Here is a 20,216-nt window from a genome sequence, read left to right on the forward strand (position 1 = left end):
GGAGGCAGCATTTAGATTTTATTAAAAGTTCAATTGGGATTAAGTTGACAGTGTAACAATGTCGGCGCCAGTGATCTCTTACCAGTGCGCAACGCAACGTAGACAGAATAAAAGGCATGATCATTTGGCCACTGCTATTACAAGACTGGTAGGAGGTAATAAATTTGGGGCAAAAGTATTCAAAAAACAGATTTTGGCTGTTGCCATGGTAGCGGTGGGTCAGGATTGTTTTTCTAATTAGTGATGGTACGATCTGCCTATCAAGTTTGAACAAAATCAGCCAAGCCAAAAAAATCACAGAAGAGTTAAAAAGCCATTCCTGGTGAACAGTTACTCTAACTTTGGGGTCAAATTTCTCATTAATGAAAAAAGATATAAAAAATTCAAATAGTAACTTTGTACCCACACTCAAACCGAGTACAGTGAGCTATGTCTGAGGTGTTGTATCACAGGGAATTGGACACACTTATGTATTTTAATAAATTATTGAATAATAAAATGTTATATAACTTTTCTTTTACCCCCTCCCCTTCCTGGTATCTAAATCAAGTAATCACTATTTTTATTTTGTAAACACATTTCTTTCTGCTATTTTTGTCAGGTTCAAATCGTTCACCAATCGTTCATTTTTGGCATGTTAGATGTACATCACATAGAATACTAGGATTGGGAGAACTTAATGTATGTTGACCACCTGGAAACTGAGTTTTATCAATCTTGAAGGGCTCTCTGAACATCCACCCGCAGCCTGGACCCGCAGTAAAATCAGCCTTTTCACTTTGGCGCGTAGATGTTTTGACTTGACAAGTTGTTTGACAGTTAGCAAAAAGATTGTGCGACGCGCATCGTCGGCGGCGTCTTTTTTATGACGTTTTGAACACTTAGTCAATTTGAGCAGTATTTATTCGGACAATGACTCAAGTTTAGACGTCTGATTATTTTATTTTCACGCGTACAGTGACACGCGTTCTACACTGACACGCGTTGCTAGGTCGCAGCACTGTCTTGGAGCATATTAATGGGCAATTGGGTTCCCCGACCTAAATTTCTATCCCGATTTGTTGCACGTTCTTTCTTTAATATGAAATAATCAAATATGGGACATATGTAATAATAACAGAACCCCATACACTCCCAGTGGCTTCGCTCGTGAAAGTACGGCAGCAGGATACACCGCATCACTCGTGAAAATAACTTCCATACGCAATGAAAGCCACGGGGAGGGTATGGGGTTCTGTCATAATACTTCATTATCACTGAAAACATTTTCCCCCTGAAAACATTTTCCAGTGAAAATGCCATTTCCCTCACACTCTATTGAGACACAGCACAGTGAAAATTGGATTCACATGTAATGCTTGAAAACATGTCAGCAAAAATAAATTAAGTGAAATTCTACGTGACTTCATAAGAGTTGGAAATGAACAAATTACACCCGACCCTACCACTCCATACACAATGTAAACTACACCCCAAAACATCCTTTCGCCCATGGGTACTATCGTGTTTCACCAGTGTATTCTATTTGACTTCAGGAGAAATTGAAATAAACAAATTAATTATAATTTCAGCCTCTAGTTGAGCACTGATTAAATCATAAACTACCTCGTCTTTATGTCAACTTTAAGTTATTCATTGCCTACATCAGTGACTTCAAAATATATGTTTCAATCCCAAGAATTTAACTCGCTGTTAATTGCATGGGAGTGCCAGTCTTTCATGAATTTCTATTGTCATGTCAATTTCTTGCGATTACTGGGAACATGAAGCTGTAACTAAATCCTGGTATAAGCACCGGTTAGGCAGTCTTGAACTATGCATGTGAAGCCACCTGAGAGGTATATTCAATCCAATAGATTTCTCATTGTTTGGTAACTATTTGCTGCAAATGCAGCAAAAATCAATATAAAAATATTACCCACACAGCATTCTACAGGTTACTTGTTTAGTATTGTGAGAAAAAGCTTCGTCTGCTGCTCTTAATACAATAGTAATACAATTCGTAAGTCTTTATCTGAATTGACCTTAGTCATGCTAACATTGGCGATCGTCGCGTGATAGTTTTCTTCGACGTTGATGCAAGAGTACACAGACGTAATAACAGCTGGTAAACATGGACGACAGTCGTGTCAGCTATCACCAGTGAAGGAGCAAGTCAGGTTGTTGGTTAAATACAACTGAGTACATATCAATCTTTCAACCTTTACTCTAATTGTTTAATTGTTTGTTTTATCTATTGTTACAAGCCCGTCACCATGGTACCATTGTATATAAGTATAATTGTATTAAGATGATTTTTTCTTGAAGAAAATAGATTTTTAAAGTATGCGAACGTTTCTTTATAGTAAGTTTTCTTCAAGTTAATAATTCTGATCGGTATTGTCTGTATCGAGTAGTTCCAAAATAAACAAAACAATACTGGAAATACTCAACTCGGTTCTTTATAATGACCCCGTATGATAGCTTCAACCTCAGACTAGTCTACAGTTATGTACATAATTGTCGGCATATTCGTCTGTGCTTTTAACGAATAACTGTGAGTGCTGTTAACGGTAAATCTTCAGTATCAGTGCCCCGAGAATCGCGGGCGCTTTGCATCAATAGTTATTGAACCGATGTTAGATGTGACTGAAACAAGTAAATGAAAATAGCGTGTCGCACAACAAAGTGCGTGGAACATTTTGTGAGTTTGGATTGACACACGCACATCCCACTTGAAGGCTCTCGATAGAATGAGAATTGCGAAATATTAGCGATTAATCATTTTATCTTGTTTGTATCATCGAATAGTGACTGGAAGGGAAATGTATATTAGGGGGAAATTGTTGTTTTGTTGTTGTTGTTGTTTTTTAAATAATTGTTAATGTGTACAAGATAACTTGAGCTGATAACTATTCTAAACTATGTCAAAATTGGTTATGTTATCGATTTTAGCTGGTTCTTGCCCAAGTGTCTCTGTTAAAAACAAAATGAATTATTTAAATAAATATGAACTTTTTTATTATATTCATAGTGTGATGAGTGTATTATGTGAAAAGTGAAAAAAACGCTCTCTAGTGATAACTATCATGTTGCAACATCTGCTTTGTATGCAAATCAACTTTAGCCTTGAAGTGTATATCTAAAATAGTTACAATTAATTGATTCCAGTGGAGCTAGGAGTTTACAGTACTGTTGCCACCTGAAAATCTACATCTTCAAATATATTGCAGTGTTTTTCTGTGTATTTTCAGAATTAATTCTTAATTAACAGTATTCAGTGTACTACTGAGCCGACATTCAGCTCACGTTCAGAGATATATATAACATACAAGTATTATCCATTTTTCAGTCGATTTATTTTCACTGTATTGTAGCCTTATTCGTCATGTTACTCAAGATCAGTTAGTTTGCTTAATGCTCACCCAGTCATTTCACAACAAATTATATATACTTAATTCTGTTTCAATAAATCCATTCAGATTAAATCAAATAAGTAATAATTGAACATCAATCGTACTTCTATATTAATATTATTCAAAGTAATTCAGACATTTTTGTGCAAAAACAAATGCCTTCTCAGAAAAAAAGTGCTGCCTTTAGACGTGAAAAAAATTGTAATGCAAGAAAAATGTTAGTGTCACTAAAGAAATTGGTAATCATCAAAAAATATCTAAATACAAATCTAGTTGCATTTTCTAATTTCTCAGACCAGATTATTCATGACATTAGATATTTTAAAGTTTTTGAACATTTTGAGCATTATAGAAACAATATTCTTCAATCGGATTACTTAGGTATGATACAAGAAATGTCTGCAATAGATTTTTAGGCCTTACATGTTATCAAAATGTTATCCATCATTTGTCAAATTAGCACCAATGTTTTTGTTTTTGTAGACTGCTTTCCTTCTGTTGTTTCAATCCTGAAACTTGTTTGTGTTCAAAATTAATTATGACAATGCATATTTATAGTAGCAGCAACTATGATAAATAAAATAATATTATTGGCAAGCTCACCAGGGTTTAACTACGTTTATATTCTGGTATGAGTTTCGGCTATTCATATGTATTTCCATGTTAGATCCCAAAAGTACTTCGCAGAGTATCTGAAACGAGTTACACGCGAATATTGTTGTTTAATGTCAACTTTGCAGTAGACCAGTTATTCTGTTACGAATACAGTGGTCATTGTCGCCATTGTTACACGAGTTGCCAAGAGCATTCTTCTATGTATACCATAGTGTGCGTAGTGACACATTGACAATTGCTATAGCCATATAATGTTGTCATATTGTTAATTTCTCTGTTATATGTATTTAATATTATGTCGTTGTTAAAGCACCATTATATGTTATTTCTATAGTAACGGACGTCAAGGTCAATGTTATGATTCGTACGGGTCAAAAACCAGAATTCACGCACTACGACTTTGCCTTTCATCATATAACTGACCTTGGAGTCTATGCTTATGTTTTTGTGTGTGAACGTGGCCTTGGTTTACAACCACGGTTTATCGAATCGTACTTTTGTCAGTTTGAACAATGCTTACTATGTAGACTACCGAATGCCGTGACTTCGGTAATTTATATCATTTATAATACTGTGCACTGCCCATTATTGGAACACCGTGTTCTCATTGGTCGATATGTACCACGTGCAGCCGTGTTATTATTTGATTCAATGCACAAACATAAAAACAAGATTCTGTGTGATTCAATCATGTCTAATGATTCCCCATAGTTGTACGGATCTATATACCCTCCATGAGTCATTGACGTTAAGAAATCCCGATTATTTTCATCTAGAAAACTACCTAATAGGGTGTTTTCGCATGTCGCTTGCTGATGGAAGTTTTCGACATTTTAGGGTATTATAATAAATGACTCCTTACTGCCCGTCATTACCGAGAGACAACAGAGCTCGGACGGGGACGTTCGCTAAAAATATTTGGCTCGACTGCCATGTTGGCACACAATAATCGAAGGCGCATTGTCCCTTATTATGCACATACGTCGGCGCCTATAATTCCATGAATGCAATTTAATTAAAGAAAACGCAACAATTAAATTAGATCTGCAATATATGTAGTTGATTTCCACCATCCATATTAATTAATTATTTTATTACAATCTAAAATAGTAAAGCAGTATCTGGTAGTATGTTTTTTAATAAATGTAGTCGAAACAAAATTGACCTTCTGAACTGTGATTGCTAAAAATGCGAGCAATGGTGGTATATAGTAGAAATACCAGACGTCCCGGGTCTGAACACGGCGGTTGTGTGTATGGGTCAAAAAGTGCAGTTTAATATACACAATTGTATACCGCCGACGTACGACGGATCAAACACAGTAACTCGCTATCAAATGGTTACCAACTACAGTGCGTTGTGTTAGGAGTCTCTTGCTCCTATTGCAATTTATAGTATCCTAATTAAGGCTCGGGTTGACACTTAAAAACATCTAGGATATTGTAGATTTTAAAAAATATACAAATAATTTTAGAATATAAGTATATTTATAATAAAACAAATGATATGGGAAAGCAAGATAAATTTAAATCAACGTAAAATCCAAACTAAGTGAAGGCACAATCTGCATTATGATTCCTATCGTTTATGTTACTAGTCAACGCATTCATTGATAATTTCTTGTCGAAGCCTAATATCAGCCGTCAAGTGACTAACACTAATTTTATGGCACCATATTAATAAACCGGATATTATTATAAGTAGTAATATTATGCCCTCGTTGGCACTACTTCCTCTTTCAGACAATAATGACATAGTCCTTATGAATGAATATCATTTTGACAAGTATGACTAAATGGAAACAGACATTCTCGGTTTACTATCATGTCATTATAACCGTATAAGAGGATATGCAAAATAGAAGCATGTCAACAATGTAAAACATGTTGACATTCATGTCCCGGGCCAAGGAGGCAACTGAATATTTCGAATGATCATGAATACATATTGAGCACAGGTGTGAGCAATTAATACATGTTATAAGGGAAAAACAGGAAGCCAGGCACTTTTTCTCATATTATTAAGACTTTTAGAAATAAGTAGTCGGCCATTACCGGAAATAACATGCAGTGATGTGACTCTTGAAAGAGTAACACTATTTTATTATAGTTGATACGTACGCATGCGCAAGGTTCCTTGTGATTGATTGATTCTATGTGTGTACGTACGGTGAAGTCTGAGCTCTTCTATCGAACACAACTTAACTACACCAATGCCTCGACTGGTTGCATTAATTCAACTTTATCTTGTATTTGCCGGTGAGTACTTATAATCTGACTCCGTGACACTAATGAAGCTTTTATTTTTTCAAACTGCCCTTGTATTCTATTATTGATCTGTCTAACGCCGGGCATTTAAAGTAGATACGTTTTATGACTGTATTATATAACTGTACACTGAATTCTCGTTCAATCAGCTTTGTGATTGTCGGCGTGTTTTAACTGCAAATAATTATTACAGTATTGATCGTGAATTAACTGTGCTGTTGAGGTTCACTTTTATTATTTCTGTATATTAATATTCTATATAGAATACAGACATGTCGAAGCCTTTTTTGATGTTGTTGTTGTATTATGGTCGTCTTAATATAGTGTTTAAATATATATATTGATAAAATTCGGACAATTAAGTGTAAAAAATATCAAAAGAATCCATAATTGTCAATTGAACAGAAATATCACAATAATCATAGTTAATGTGCGCTGATGCACTTGATTTAGTTTTTGGTTATTTGTCACAGCTAATTTCATTTCTTTTCAAGATTGAAAAATGCACTACGCATTAACGCAGTTATGTTCAAAATTTCTAATGGAGCGGGGGGGTAGGTCTTTCTATCGGATATCCTGACCGGTTATTGGAAATATGTGTTTTAGGTGCGATGTACATGTTCATGTGAGACGTTATTGGTTTTAGTGCTAAGTTGGAGAAAATTCTCTGAGTAAATTTATTCATTAATATGAGACTTGTAATGCGCCCATTGGCTGTTCACTATGTAACCATTTTGTCTGCGAAGTACAAAAATAAAATAGATGATCATACTGACGCAGATAGCAACAAATGCATTTACAAAAGAGCGCAATCTAATGCGTTTTGATTCAAAACGCCGACAATTAGTCGTATAAAACGCAGTAAGTGACGAATAAATATTAAAACTGCAGCATGCCAAGCAGGACAATGCCGTTTTAAGTATAGCGTGCGGATGTAGGAACGCATCATTGTAGGCAAACGACGAGTGGCTTGTCAAATGACTCTACAGTGAGCTACTTCTGTTGAGTAGCACAGTTCTTTGTTTAATTTAGATAGCTCAATGTGCCTAGTTATTATCTTCAATCGTACTCGATATACACTTTATCTGGCGTCTGCTTCTTCGATGTATTGCCGAATCAGCGCTGAATCTGACGAAATATACCGAGGCACGGCAGCTGTCAAACGTGAAACAGATAGCATAATGGTTTTCCATGTTTTGCTTCTATTTGAAGTCACTCAAGAATCTAACAGGGTCATTTTGGTATTAAGGGCGATTACTGCATGCCTTCTATCCATATCCCTCGGTGAATTACTCTATAAATCGAAGATCTTCTTTGTGATAAAAAAAAACCTTACTCAGCTACACAAGCACACTTTAATTTATTGGTGATTTTGTATGTGTTAATCGATATCGCTAATTGGAACTCACAAAAGGCAATCCTCTCATTACTGGAAATGTTACCACTCTACCGGTTTATGTAAAGTTCACGTACTGCCCGGCAATTAACCGCGTTTTTAAAAAAACAAATTGCTTAAATATATTTAATGCACCGACCAGTCGCCAAATCCGTCAATCATAATATCGTATTTTTAGCGCTGGGAAAGCGGTTTAAATTTGTATTTAATGTTAGAGTGCGTCGTGGCATAGTTTAACTGCGAATAATTTGGTGCCGCTTGGGGCATATTTTAGAGTATGATTGGGCTACCCTGCTGTCAGATGAACACAGACGTTGACATATTCGACCCCTTAGAAGCTGCGAATTCAAACACGCGTACAGTGGGTGTGGTTTATAGGTCGCATCTGGCATGTGCCGTGTGTGCCACAACGCAGTGTGCTACTAGTCTACTGATTATTGACTACACTCTACATATAATCTGGAGACGTCGTGGCGTCACCTGATGAATTTTGGGATGTTGTAGCGCAAAGTATAGTAAATTTATTGATGCTTTGCTTATGTCGAATAATGAACTTGCCACTTGATAAGGATGAAAATGAAATATACGTAAAATAATGCATTAAGCCAATTAAACGCGGAGGATAAATAAATAAATAAATAAATAAATAAATAAATAAATGAATGAATGAATGAATGAATGAATGAATGAATGAATGAATGAATGAATGAATGAATGAATGAATAAATAAATAAATAAATAAATAAATAAATAAATAAATAAATAAATAAATAAATAAATAAATAAATAAATAAATAAATAAATAAATAAATAAATAAATAAATAAATAAATAAATAAATAAATAAATAAATAAATAAATAAATAAATTAGTCGACTGATGCTACACGTGCCTATGCAGATTTTTGAGATAGATCAAATGTGATCATTAAACATAGTTACTAAATAGCATTTATTTTAATGAATTGACTATTTAACAATAACATTTTCATTTCAAAAAACATATTGCCATATTGTATTTGTTTCTTATAGATGTTGAAACGCTTATCTATTTTTTCATGAAAAAATTGAACATGTACCTATATCGGATTTTAATAAGATTTGTGCAGTAAGTGAGATAAAATACCCCCATGGTGCTATATATTACTATACTGAGTAATGTCTAAAACATATCTGCCAATACAAATAAGGTGTTCAGTTAAATGCCTTGCTCAACTGCAGTATACAAAATATTTTTAGCCTTTTTGAAAGCACATTAGAAATATTTCCAATTTGGGCAATTGGTCATTCCATTCAGTTTAATTCTACACTGTTTACAAATTTTCAGTAGCTGTCAGATTGAAGATTATTTAGAACATTCTTTGTGTTTCACGTTTTGTTTTTCACAATGGCCAACTGCGTCCATTTTGGTGTTCTCATAATTACCATCGCCGGTTCTTGACATTTCATAAAGTATAATTTTCAGTTTTGTCTTTTCATCTCAGAATGACAACGAACACTATAACATCAAGTCTATCATTAGATTAGTTTTCAGACGACACTATAAGTTAGTAGACATCTAACCTTAATGTCACATTAACATGGATGCCGTCTGCTTGTGTTATCCGAAAAAATAATATGGTGGAATTTGTACAAAATTAATGATGATTCAAAATACCTCAATTTTTCTTGAATTTTCTTACAAAATATGTTTATAATAGACATGGGTGGGTGAGTGGTTTGCATATACATGAATTATGGACACTGGCCCATGACACCAGTAAACACCGACACCATGTCATCAGTAAACACTGACCCATGACATCAGTAAACACCGACACCATGACTTCTGTAAACACCGACACCATGACTTCTGTAAACACCGATACCATGACTTCTGTAAACACCGATACCATGTCATCAGTAAACACCGACCCATGACATCAGTAAACACCGACACCATGTCATCAGTAAACACTGACCCATGACATCAGTAAACACCGACACCATGTCATCAGTAAACACAGACCCATGACATCTGTAAACACTGACACCATGACATCAGTAAACGCTGACCCATGACATCAGTAAACACCGATCCTTGACATCTGTAAACACCGATACCATGTCATCAGTAAACACCGACCCATGACATCTGTAAACACCGACACCATGACATCAGTAAACACTAACCCCTGACATCAGTAAACACCGACACCATGACATCAGTAAACACTAACCCCTGACATCAGTAAACACTAACCCATGACATCAGTAAACACCGACACCATGACATCAGTAAACACTAACCCCTGACATCAGTAAACACCGACACCATGACATCAGTAAACACTAACCCCTGACATCTGTAAACACTGACGCCATACCAACAGTTAACAACGACATCTTACCAGCAAGCACCAACACCATGCCAACAGTGAACAGCAACGGTGAGCCCTTTTCGCAGTGAACAGTGACACACTGCTATCAATGAACACCATGCAAACAGTGAACACCGGCAACATACAAACAATAGACACTGGTACCATGACAACAGTGAATATTGCCTTGGAAACACTGGTACCATGCCAACAGTGAACATCGACACCATGCAAACAGTGAATACTGCCTTGGAAACACCGAAAACATGCAACAGTGGATACCGAAACTATGCCAACAATGAACACCGACACCATACAAACAGTAGACACTTATACCATGCAAACAGTGAACACTGCCTTGGAAACACCAAAACCATGCCAACAATGAACACCGACACCATACAAACAGTAGACACTTATACCATGCAAACAGTAAATACTGCCTTGGAAACACTGGTACCATGCCAACAGTGAACACCTATACCATGCTAACAGTGTACATAGACACCATGCCAACAGTGAACACTGCAATTATTATTCGTAGGCATTAATCTAAACAATGGGATCAAAATGACGAACGGTCTCAACGACATAACAGCTGTAAACGTGGCCCAAGACGAGTGTGGTAGATTCCGGTTAATCCAAAATGTATACAACTTAAACTCTCTTGTAGTACTTTCTTTTGTCCTCCAACATCAAGCTCCAAGCGAAAACAACAATTCTTCGTAATTTCAAGTTAAAAATGTCGGCTCGAAAGTGTTTCCATTTGCGACACAGATGGTCACACATAAACACCGGATGTAAATTACGAATAAAATATAGCGATGTACTAGAACACCGTATGGCTCTGTACGCGAAACGTGTTAGACATTTTAGTGGGATGAAATGAATACTGGTTTAGCAGTATCGTTTAGTTAGCTCTGCCTACAATCAATCATGTCACAAAGTGTATTTTAGTTGCAGTTGAATTGTGTACACATCTGTGTCTACGAATATAATGATATATTAGAAACTTGTATATTATCATACTCCCTTCATACATGTAGATGTCAACTTACATACCGTGGGAATGGAAGTCAATCCTTCTAAGCAGCTATGGCACGCTACTATGAAACTGATTCAAATCAAATGTATTGTAAGCTTTTTTTTAATATGTTACATTTTATTTTATTTTATATTCACATGCATCTTATTTAATGTTTTTTGCAACTATCGCCACGAGATTACACTTTTAAACAAACTACAGGCAAAAAAAAACAATAAATAGGAATAAATTATATATATATATTAAAAAGTATAATTAAATACATATTTTAAAACAAATCCTAACTAGAGTTTTCTTTTAATCGCATTTGCTACTATCCTGACCATCTAAATTGTCCTGGGACTGTAGACTGTACTGTAGTCATGGTGATACTTTGACATGAAGGATGACATGAACAGCTCTAGTGCAGGTAGTTTGCAATTATTCGCTATATAAACAAAGAAACGATATTTAAATGTTGATGTATCGAGGTAAACGTGGTCACACAACGTATCTAGCCAAAACGTCTATTCAGTTTATGTTGCGTAAAATAGTGTATGATAAAGAAATAATTTACAAACCGCAGTTACTGGTCTTCTGCCTGAAAAGATTTTTATTTAAGTCACTTCATATTTAAAGCGCGGTGGTCGTCGCGCAGCGCGTGTTCGAATTTCATGTAAATAAACAATGTATTTTACACGCGTTGTATACGTCACTATGAGTCCCATATCGAACAGGACGCGGCACGACGATTGTCGCCCTTTAAAAGCATAAACTTGAAGCTATCAACAAGAGAAGTAACTCTAAAGCCAATGGACGCATGAGTGTATTCGCGGTTCTGAGTTTGAATCCAATCGCCATGTGGCCATACAATGTACTATAACCAAAATATGACCGTTCAGTAATAAGGTACATAATAATTCATATGAAGTCCGTCTTGGACACTTATTAATTATGTATAGGTGTAAAATATGCAAATTAAGTCATTAAACGTTATGACGTCCCTGTCATAATAATGCATGATGATGTACATTTATGAATTGAAAAAATAGACAACATCTTTAACTAATTATTGGGTATTGCTGGGCTACAGGGATGTATCTCTAATGCATATGGGTATTTACTCAGATTACATTGCCAGTAAACCCGCTTAGATTTCATCCACATACTCAACATAGCGCGGAGCGTTTCTGGTTTGCTGTTTCGTTTTAACACGCCTAGTTTATTGCGTGAGAACACATAAATTGCAAATAGTAGAGTTCACCCTTTCCCTTGGAGTACACATGGCAACGTAATTACATTAACGGGTTCCTATAGCAGTGATGTATTGCGTGTAAACCCAATCCTCTGGTAGCCGTGTGAAAACAACAAATGTTCTTTCAGAACACGTACGTTACGTGCATTAGTGAGGTGCATTAAAACACCAGCCGCATATGTCTCGTTATAGTTTCAGCTTTGTGCAAGTGGTGACAGGCTTGAAGTCAGTCAATTTTTCATTATGAGTTTGGAGTTATTTTGATTGCAATTTTGTTGGTTTGAAATTATTATTGGCATTGGGGATCACTTGCTGACCGGACAAAGCTTACTACAGAAAGTGGGGGTCACGTGCTGACCGGACAAATCTTACTATTGGCATTGTGGGCCATGGCCACCGGAAAGACTTACTATAGCCGTGTGGGTTGCCGAACAGAATTACTATTGACGGTGTGGTCAGTGGATGTTCGAGAGACTTATTATGGCAGTGTTGGTCACGTGGTGGCCAGACAACCTTACCATTGGCTGTGTAGGTCAGCGGTCTTACATATTTTTAAGATGATATTGCAAGAAGACATATTTTTTGTTTATTGTTTAGCATCACCGACATCTCATGGTTTGTGACTGGATTGTTCACGGTCAGTTTGTTATCCTAACATAAGGAATGCACCTCAAAATGATATCTTGTTGATCCGAAATGACTGAACCGGAAAATCCAAACAATTTACTCTGTCACGGTCACGTGTCAATGTAAATTAAATTGAGATGCTGGTACTGTGTAGTGATCAAAGGCGAATCATTTAAACATATATTTGGTTCTAAATATATGTATATTTAATTCTAAATAAATGCGTTTTGTATATTTAAATTTTGGCTCCGTCAACGATTAAACGATGACAGTAACAGTAAACACATATGCTGACCTCGTGACACACAAACCGATGTATATTTTTTAGTTTAGTTCAGTTTATATACGACGTCATTCTATCAGTTTTTAAAGAATTTTATATATATCTTGCTGGGATCCCCAATACCCTGGATAACTCCATATTAAAAACCAATATGTGATACAGCAAATTTACTATATAGATTATATTTTATTTTATTTTATTTTATTTTATTTTATTTTATTTTATTTTATTTTATTTTATTTTATTTTATTTTATTTTATTTTATTTTATTTTATTTTATTATTTGTTTTTGTTTTGAAGAATAAAAATACAATGTTGAAATATCTTAGCGTAGTTGCCGCTATTTGCATTACCAAGATAGAAAAAAATATACACAAACAAGGACATCGCCGCAGGTAGTGTGAATAATCACTAGGAATAGCCTCTATCGCCCCCTCAGTTTTTTTATTATGCTGTTCAAGATATACAAGAAACAAAGCAGCAGTGGTTTGCATTCACTCTGTATGGCATTGATACCAAATGGAATCTAAACTAACTAACTTCTCCGGATGTAACATTAATAAAACCTCCACACATCGTGGAATTCCTATATTGTACAAAAATACCTATGTGGAAATTCGATTCCATGCTTGGCTTATAGGAGTTATGTCGCCTCATACATAAATACGAACTGTATTAGAACCTGTATTCCGCGTGGTTTTGACAGACATCTGTTTTATCTGTACAATACAGCCATGAGGTATGCGATTTAAAAAAAAAAATTGAACTCTATTAATTCTAATACACACTGCCGACCGTGATGTTTAGTAATGTGCTGTGACGAGTATGTGATTAAAAACAACTTGTTTACCCTGTCCGAAACTAATAAAAGCCAGAAACAAGATGGCGTACATATTCATAAAACGACTGCCGAAGTGTCGGAGTTTTCAGAGTGTCATTCCCACAGTCATCAACTTACAGATTTTAACGAGTTGCAAAAAGGTCACTGTACTTTAATTTAATTTATATTGGCTCGTCAGAGAGGTAATCTCATTAACAAACTGGTTAATAGTATGATACATTGGGAAGAGTACTATATTACGTCTGGGATTAGTCCTGTCTCAATTTTGAACTTCGATATTGTTGAGTTTTACAGTTACAATTGTCAAACACGGTTTGTTTATTAAAGCGGCACAGTCTCAGTTTTCGATATGTATTTGTTTGTTTACTAGGAATTTGAACCAGCTCTGCAAGACTACTGTTGCACTGCATGACAACTGTGTTGCTGCATTGCGACTCTGACATTGCATGGCGACTGTGGTCTTGTGTGACGAATGTGGTCCTGCGTGACGACTGTGGTCCTGCGTGGCGACTGTGGCGGCGCGTGGCGACTGTGGCCCTGCGTGACGACTGTAGCCCTGCGTCGGCGTGGCGACTGTGGCGGCGCGTGACAACTATGGCACTGCATGATGCCCGTGGCGCTGTGTTGCGACTATGGTCGTTCTTGACGACTGTGGCCGTGCATAACGATTGTTGTACGTGTCGACTTGACAGATATTGCGTTTTTGTCTCCTCCTAATTGTAATGCAGAGGAATTCTCAGTATTTTTGTTGCTAATTCGAGTAATTTTATTCTTAACAATGTCATGCTTTGTTATATTCATCGTATAAAATCTTGTCCGAGACCGATTTTTGTATTTCTAGTATGGTAATTTAATGAATGATTGGGAGAATTGTGATCTAACAAGTTAAAGCACGGTGGTCGTTGCGCAGCGCGTGTTCGAATTTCATGTACATAAACAATGTATTTTACACGCGTTGTATACGTTGCTATGAGTCCCATATCGAATACGACGCGACACGACGACTGCCGCCCTTTAAGCATTTTGACTGTGTATACACCACTGGTCACAAAATGGATAATAAAAAGGATAGGTTATCATCTGGTACTAAATGTTAACATGGCGTCCCATGTAAAAAGGTGTGTGAACATAGGTAATTGCATGAGCTGTCGTATTGGAACAAGGTATGATTGTAGTGTGAACATAGGTAAATGCATGAGCTGTCGTATTGGAACAAGGTATGATTGTAGTGTGAACATAGGTAATTGAATGAGCTGTCGTATTGGAACAAGGTATGATTGTAGTGTGAACAGAGGTAATTGCATAAGCTGTCGTATTGGAACGAAGTATGATTGTAGTGTGAACAGAGGTAATTGCAAAAGCTGTCGTATTGAAACAAGGTATGATTGCAGTGTGAACCCTCTCCAAACATATTCTTTGTTTTCCAATGATTTATGGGAAGGCACAATGAGCACTGAGGGCGCTTTGGAGTTTGAGGAAGATTTACAGTGTGTTTGGCAGCTTCTTTTCAAAAATACTAATAGTTCTATGACACGCCACTTGAGAGAATGAATGAATGAATGAATGAATGAATGAATGAATGAATGATTGAATGAATGAATGAATCGTTTACTCAGATACGTGGTACTCAAGTATCGATACGCCAATTCAATCAATCTTGTGCTGTTTATATTTTTAATAAAGGGAGAGATATCGATTATAGGCATGTCACCATGTAAGCATTATGTTGTTTTTTACTGACATTTGAAGATCAAATTAGAATTATAACAATACTTTTTTTCTTTGTTATTTTATTATTTTACATGATTTGAATATGTTAAAATACATTACAATACTCAGTTCTGATCACTGCGAAACATAAATACGTCAATAAAGTACACTACAGGTGACCATATAAAAACAAGACTTGTGAAGATTCATACACAGACAGGTTATTGCCCACGTATCAAGGCACTCGATATAACAGACAGGTTATTGCCCACGTATGAAGGCACTCGATATAACAGACAGGTTATTGCCCACGTATCAAGGCACTCGATATAACAGACAGGTTATTGCCCACGTATCAAGGCACTCGATATAACAGACAGGTTATTGCCCACGTATGAAGGCACTCGATATAACAGACAGGTTATTGCCCACGTATCAAGGCACTCGATATAACAGACAGGTTATTGCCCACGTATCAAGGCACTCGATATAACAGACAGGTTATTGCCCACGTATCAAGGCACTCGATATAACAGACAGGTTATTGCCCACGTATGAAGGCACTCGATATAACAGCGACACAACTTTAATGCTTGTGGCCATAAATTGCAATGTTACTAAATAATTCATTGTATTCATTCAATTATATAAGCTTGATCGATTTCGCTTATGTAGACATGAATCCAGACTCATGCTCAGAATGGCGGACGACAGACTAATGCATAAATATGCACAGTGCAGAACCTATTTGTCATTGGTATCGTTGACGTAACTCGTCATTGTCATTCCCGGCATGCGTCCCAAAAATACTTCCGGCAGACGTCGAAGACTAATACTTCGATAATCACGCTTGCATTACGTGATCAAGATTGATAACGACGTGGATTACAATGCTGTAATTTCCCACTGATCCCTAATCAAGTAATTGGTATTGATTTTCTTCACGTCACTTAATCTATCTTGCCGTGGTCAATCCTTGATCGTGTTCCTTGATTGATTGAAGTCTATGATCAGGTGGAGTTTCGGTTGAGGAGTCTGTGGTTGTACTTGCTATTTACACAAAAACAATTAGACGAAACAAAAATTACATTCAATGTCTGTAACTGACGGAATTTATTGGAGTTACAGGCATGTATCTAAGAACCATTGATACATTCATGGCAACGGGATTCATCTTTCGACTGAATGAAATCCGATCTCATTGCTGCTTACATAATAATAATAATAATAATAATAATAATAATAATAATAATAATAATAATAATAATAATAATAATAATAATAATAATAATAATTCCTATTTGTATTTCATGTTCCAGGTTGCCATGGCTCCGAAAGTGCCGAAAGATTGTTCAACAACCTAATGGATGGATATAATAATTTAATTCGACCAGTCACCAATGTCACTGACATCTTAAACGTCATATTTGGGCTTTCTATTTCACAGTTGATCGATATCGTGAGTAGTGCTTTCATTGCTATGATGTTTATCTTATTTCTGCGTCACTAGAAAAGTCGTTGCCATAGCACCTCGTCATAATTGCGACCATTACATTTCTCACGAAGACACCACATGTATTATTGCGTCCTTCACATATTTATTTCAGTTAAATTATTGTATTCGATGTGTGAATTGTTTACGATCTCTAGAAATAATTCGATGAGGAAAAAAAATGAAACGAATTGGGTTGGAAATACTGTAACTGATATGTAAAACATGGCCGAAAATATATAGCGCTACGCATGCGCAATTGGTGATGTCTGAAAAATATCCAATGTTGTAATCTTTCCTGATTAAATTCCCTGGCCTACGCCACAACAGTTATTTTGTCCATGCAAATGTCACTGTCACAATGCCTGACATTCATTTTATATTATTTAATATTCATTTTATATTACTAGTATTCTTCATGTCACCTCCATTATCTCTTCATTGTCCTCAAATTGAATATCAATAGAGAATTGTATTTTAATGACGTAATACAGTTAATCGTCATAATAATTATTTCAAATAAAAATGTTTCACTGCCAAAGATCATTGTTTAAATATATGGAAGATGTATGTGGGTTTATTTCGGAAAGGTTATCTAGTACATAAAGTGTTAAAATCTCAAAGGTTCAAAGTCATTTGTAGTCAGTAAGGTCGTTAAAAACAAAAGCGTCCATTTGTATATGCCAATTGCACATAAGTTATAATTAGCGCAGCTCAATGTTGCTGTGTAGCCGTCGTAACAATGTCAGCTTAGTGTATTCTGTATTTTCAGTGGTCAAAGCTTTCTATGAGCAACCTCTCTCCCGAACCCACCGTTACACCCAACAGTTGCTTGGTGTATATTTTTAAATAAATACTCCAGGGCCGACGCGGTCCTGATACTGCTAATTAATATTGGTGATATGCAATGGAAAAGTGACAGGTAAAATTGGTCTTCGTAAATGGAGATCGCGACCTATGTGTGTGCTTTAGTTTTGAAAAAAATATCTAACTAATCCAGTAACGTAACTCGATACTGCGAGAATATGCGAGACGCAATGTACTGATGAAACGAACACAGCGACGCCGTCCGCCGATATGCATGGCTACACACTTAACTTAGCACAGCGTTGCCTTCTGCCGATCTGTGTGATTACATACGTGGTTGCAGCGCCATCAATGTATACTAGTCAATGTATTTCACCTTTTTTATATAGGCCAATGATAAACATAATTTGTTGTACCAAGATGTCCGGGGACACCACATTTAAACAGATAGGGAAGAGGGTGGGAGCAAAGATGGTGGGGTCTAACGATACAAGTTTTAGTTAAGATATGACGTCATAATTGCCACGTTTGTGCTTATCTAGGGATAATCATAGCATTTCGAACCAATGACCGACAAGAACCAGTCTCAAGTGGGATTGTAAACAAAATACTTATAGTGGATTTCCTCTGGAATGCGTATTTTATCCAGATATTTAAGTAATTCCTCACCTGTTCCACTCAATCAACATTCAATATGTTATCATTACACATGATATAACAATAATACTGTAGTGGGGTAATATTGAAACTATCTCATACAAACACTACAATTAATCATCTGTCCACATTCGTCGTACATCTTTCTTTTATAGTATATATCGTGTGTGCCAAATTAATATTGTTGTGGTAATCAGTATTGTGCCATTTTCTACACCATAACAATTGTGTAACTTTTCCCTGTCATCAGAATTATGTCCGTTGTCGCTAGAATGTTGTGATCTCCTCCCAATACATCGATATTATGTCACACTCTGTCATCAGAATTCTGTCACACTCCCTTTTCATCAGAATTATGTCACATTCCCCGTCGTCAGAATTATGTCACCCTCGCTTTTCATCAGAATTATGTTACCCTCCCCGTCGTCAGAATTATGTCACCCTCCCTTTTCCTCAGAATTCTGTCACACTTTGTCATCAGAATTATGTCACACTCTGTCATCAGAATTATGTCACACTCTGTCATCAGAATTATGTCACTCTCCCTTTTCATCAGAATTCTGTCATACTCTGTCATCAAAATTATGTCACACCCTGTCCACAGTATTCTGTTATCCTCCCTTTTAATAAGAATTCTATCACCCTCCCTTTTCTTCAGAATTATGTCACCCTCCCTTTTCCTCAGAATTCTGTCACACATTGTCATCAGAATTATGTCACACTCTGTCATCAGAATTCTGTCACACTCTGTCATCAGAATTCTGTCACCCTCCCTTTTCATCAGATTTCTGTCACCCTCCCTTTTCATCTGAATTATGTCACACTCTGTCATCAGAATTCTGACATCCTCCCTTTTCATCAGAATTATGTTACCCTCCCTTTTCATCAGAATTCCATCACCCTCCCTTTTCATCAGAATTATTTCACCATCCATTTTCATCAGAATTCCATCACCCTCCCTTTTCATCAGAATTATGTCACACTCCCTTTTTCATCAGAATTCTGTCACACTCCCTTTTCTTCAGAATTCTGACACCCTCCCTTTTCATCAGAATTATGTCACCCTCCATTTTCATCAGAATTCCATCACCCTCCCTTTTCATCAGAATTCTTTCACACTTTCTTTTCTTCGGAATTATGTCACACTCCCTTTTCTTCAGAATTATGTCACACTCCTTTTTTTCAGAATTCTGACACCCTCCCTTCTCATCAGAATTATTTCACCCTCCCTTTTCATCAGAATTATGTCACCCTCCCTTTTCTGTCAAATTCCATTTTTGTCAGAATTACGTCACCCTCCCTTTTCTTCAGAATTATGTCACACTCTCTTTTCTTCAGAATTCTGACACCCTCCCTTTTCATCAGAATTATGTCACCCTCCCCTTTCATCAGAATTATGTCACATTCCCCGTCGTCAGAATTATGTCACCCTCGCTTTTCGTCAGAATTATGTGACCCTCCCTGTCGTCAGAATTATGTCACCCTCCCT

The 20,216-nt window shown here is 36.3% G+C and overlaps 1 protein-coding gene across 1 annotated transcript in view; it reads left to right on the plus strand.

The window, feature by feature from the left end:
* The window catches only part of LOC100376995 (neuronal acetylcholine receptor subunit beta-4-like), a 47,762-nt gene that overhangs the window by 14,907 nt on the left and 12,639 nt on the right, over positions 1–20,216 (plus strand). The window contains exon 2 of the mRNA XM_006824129.3: positions 17,091–17,230. Coding sequence (XP_006824192.1) covers positions 17,091–17,230 — 140 coding nt within the window. The remainder of the gene's footprint in view (positions 1–17,090; positions 17,231–20,216) is intronic.

This window comes from Saccoglossus kowalevskii, chromosome 16 (assembly GCF_978046115.1).
Source record: "Saccoglossus kowalevskii chromosome 16, keSacKowa6.1, whole genome shotgun sequence".
NCBI classification, from domain to species: domain Eukaryota; kingdom Metazoa; phylum Hemichordata; class Enteropneusta; family Harrimaniidae; genus Saccoglossus; species Saccoglossus kowalevskii.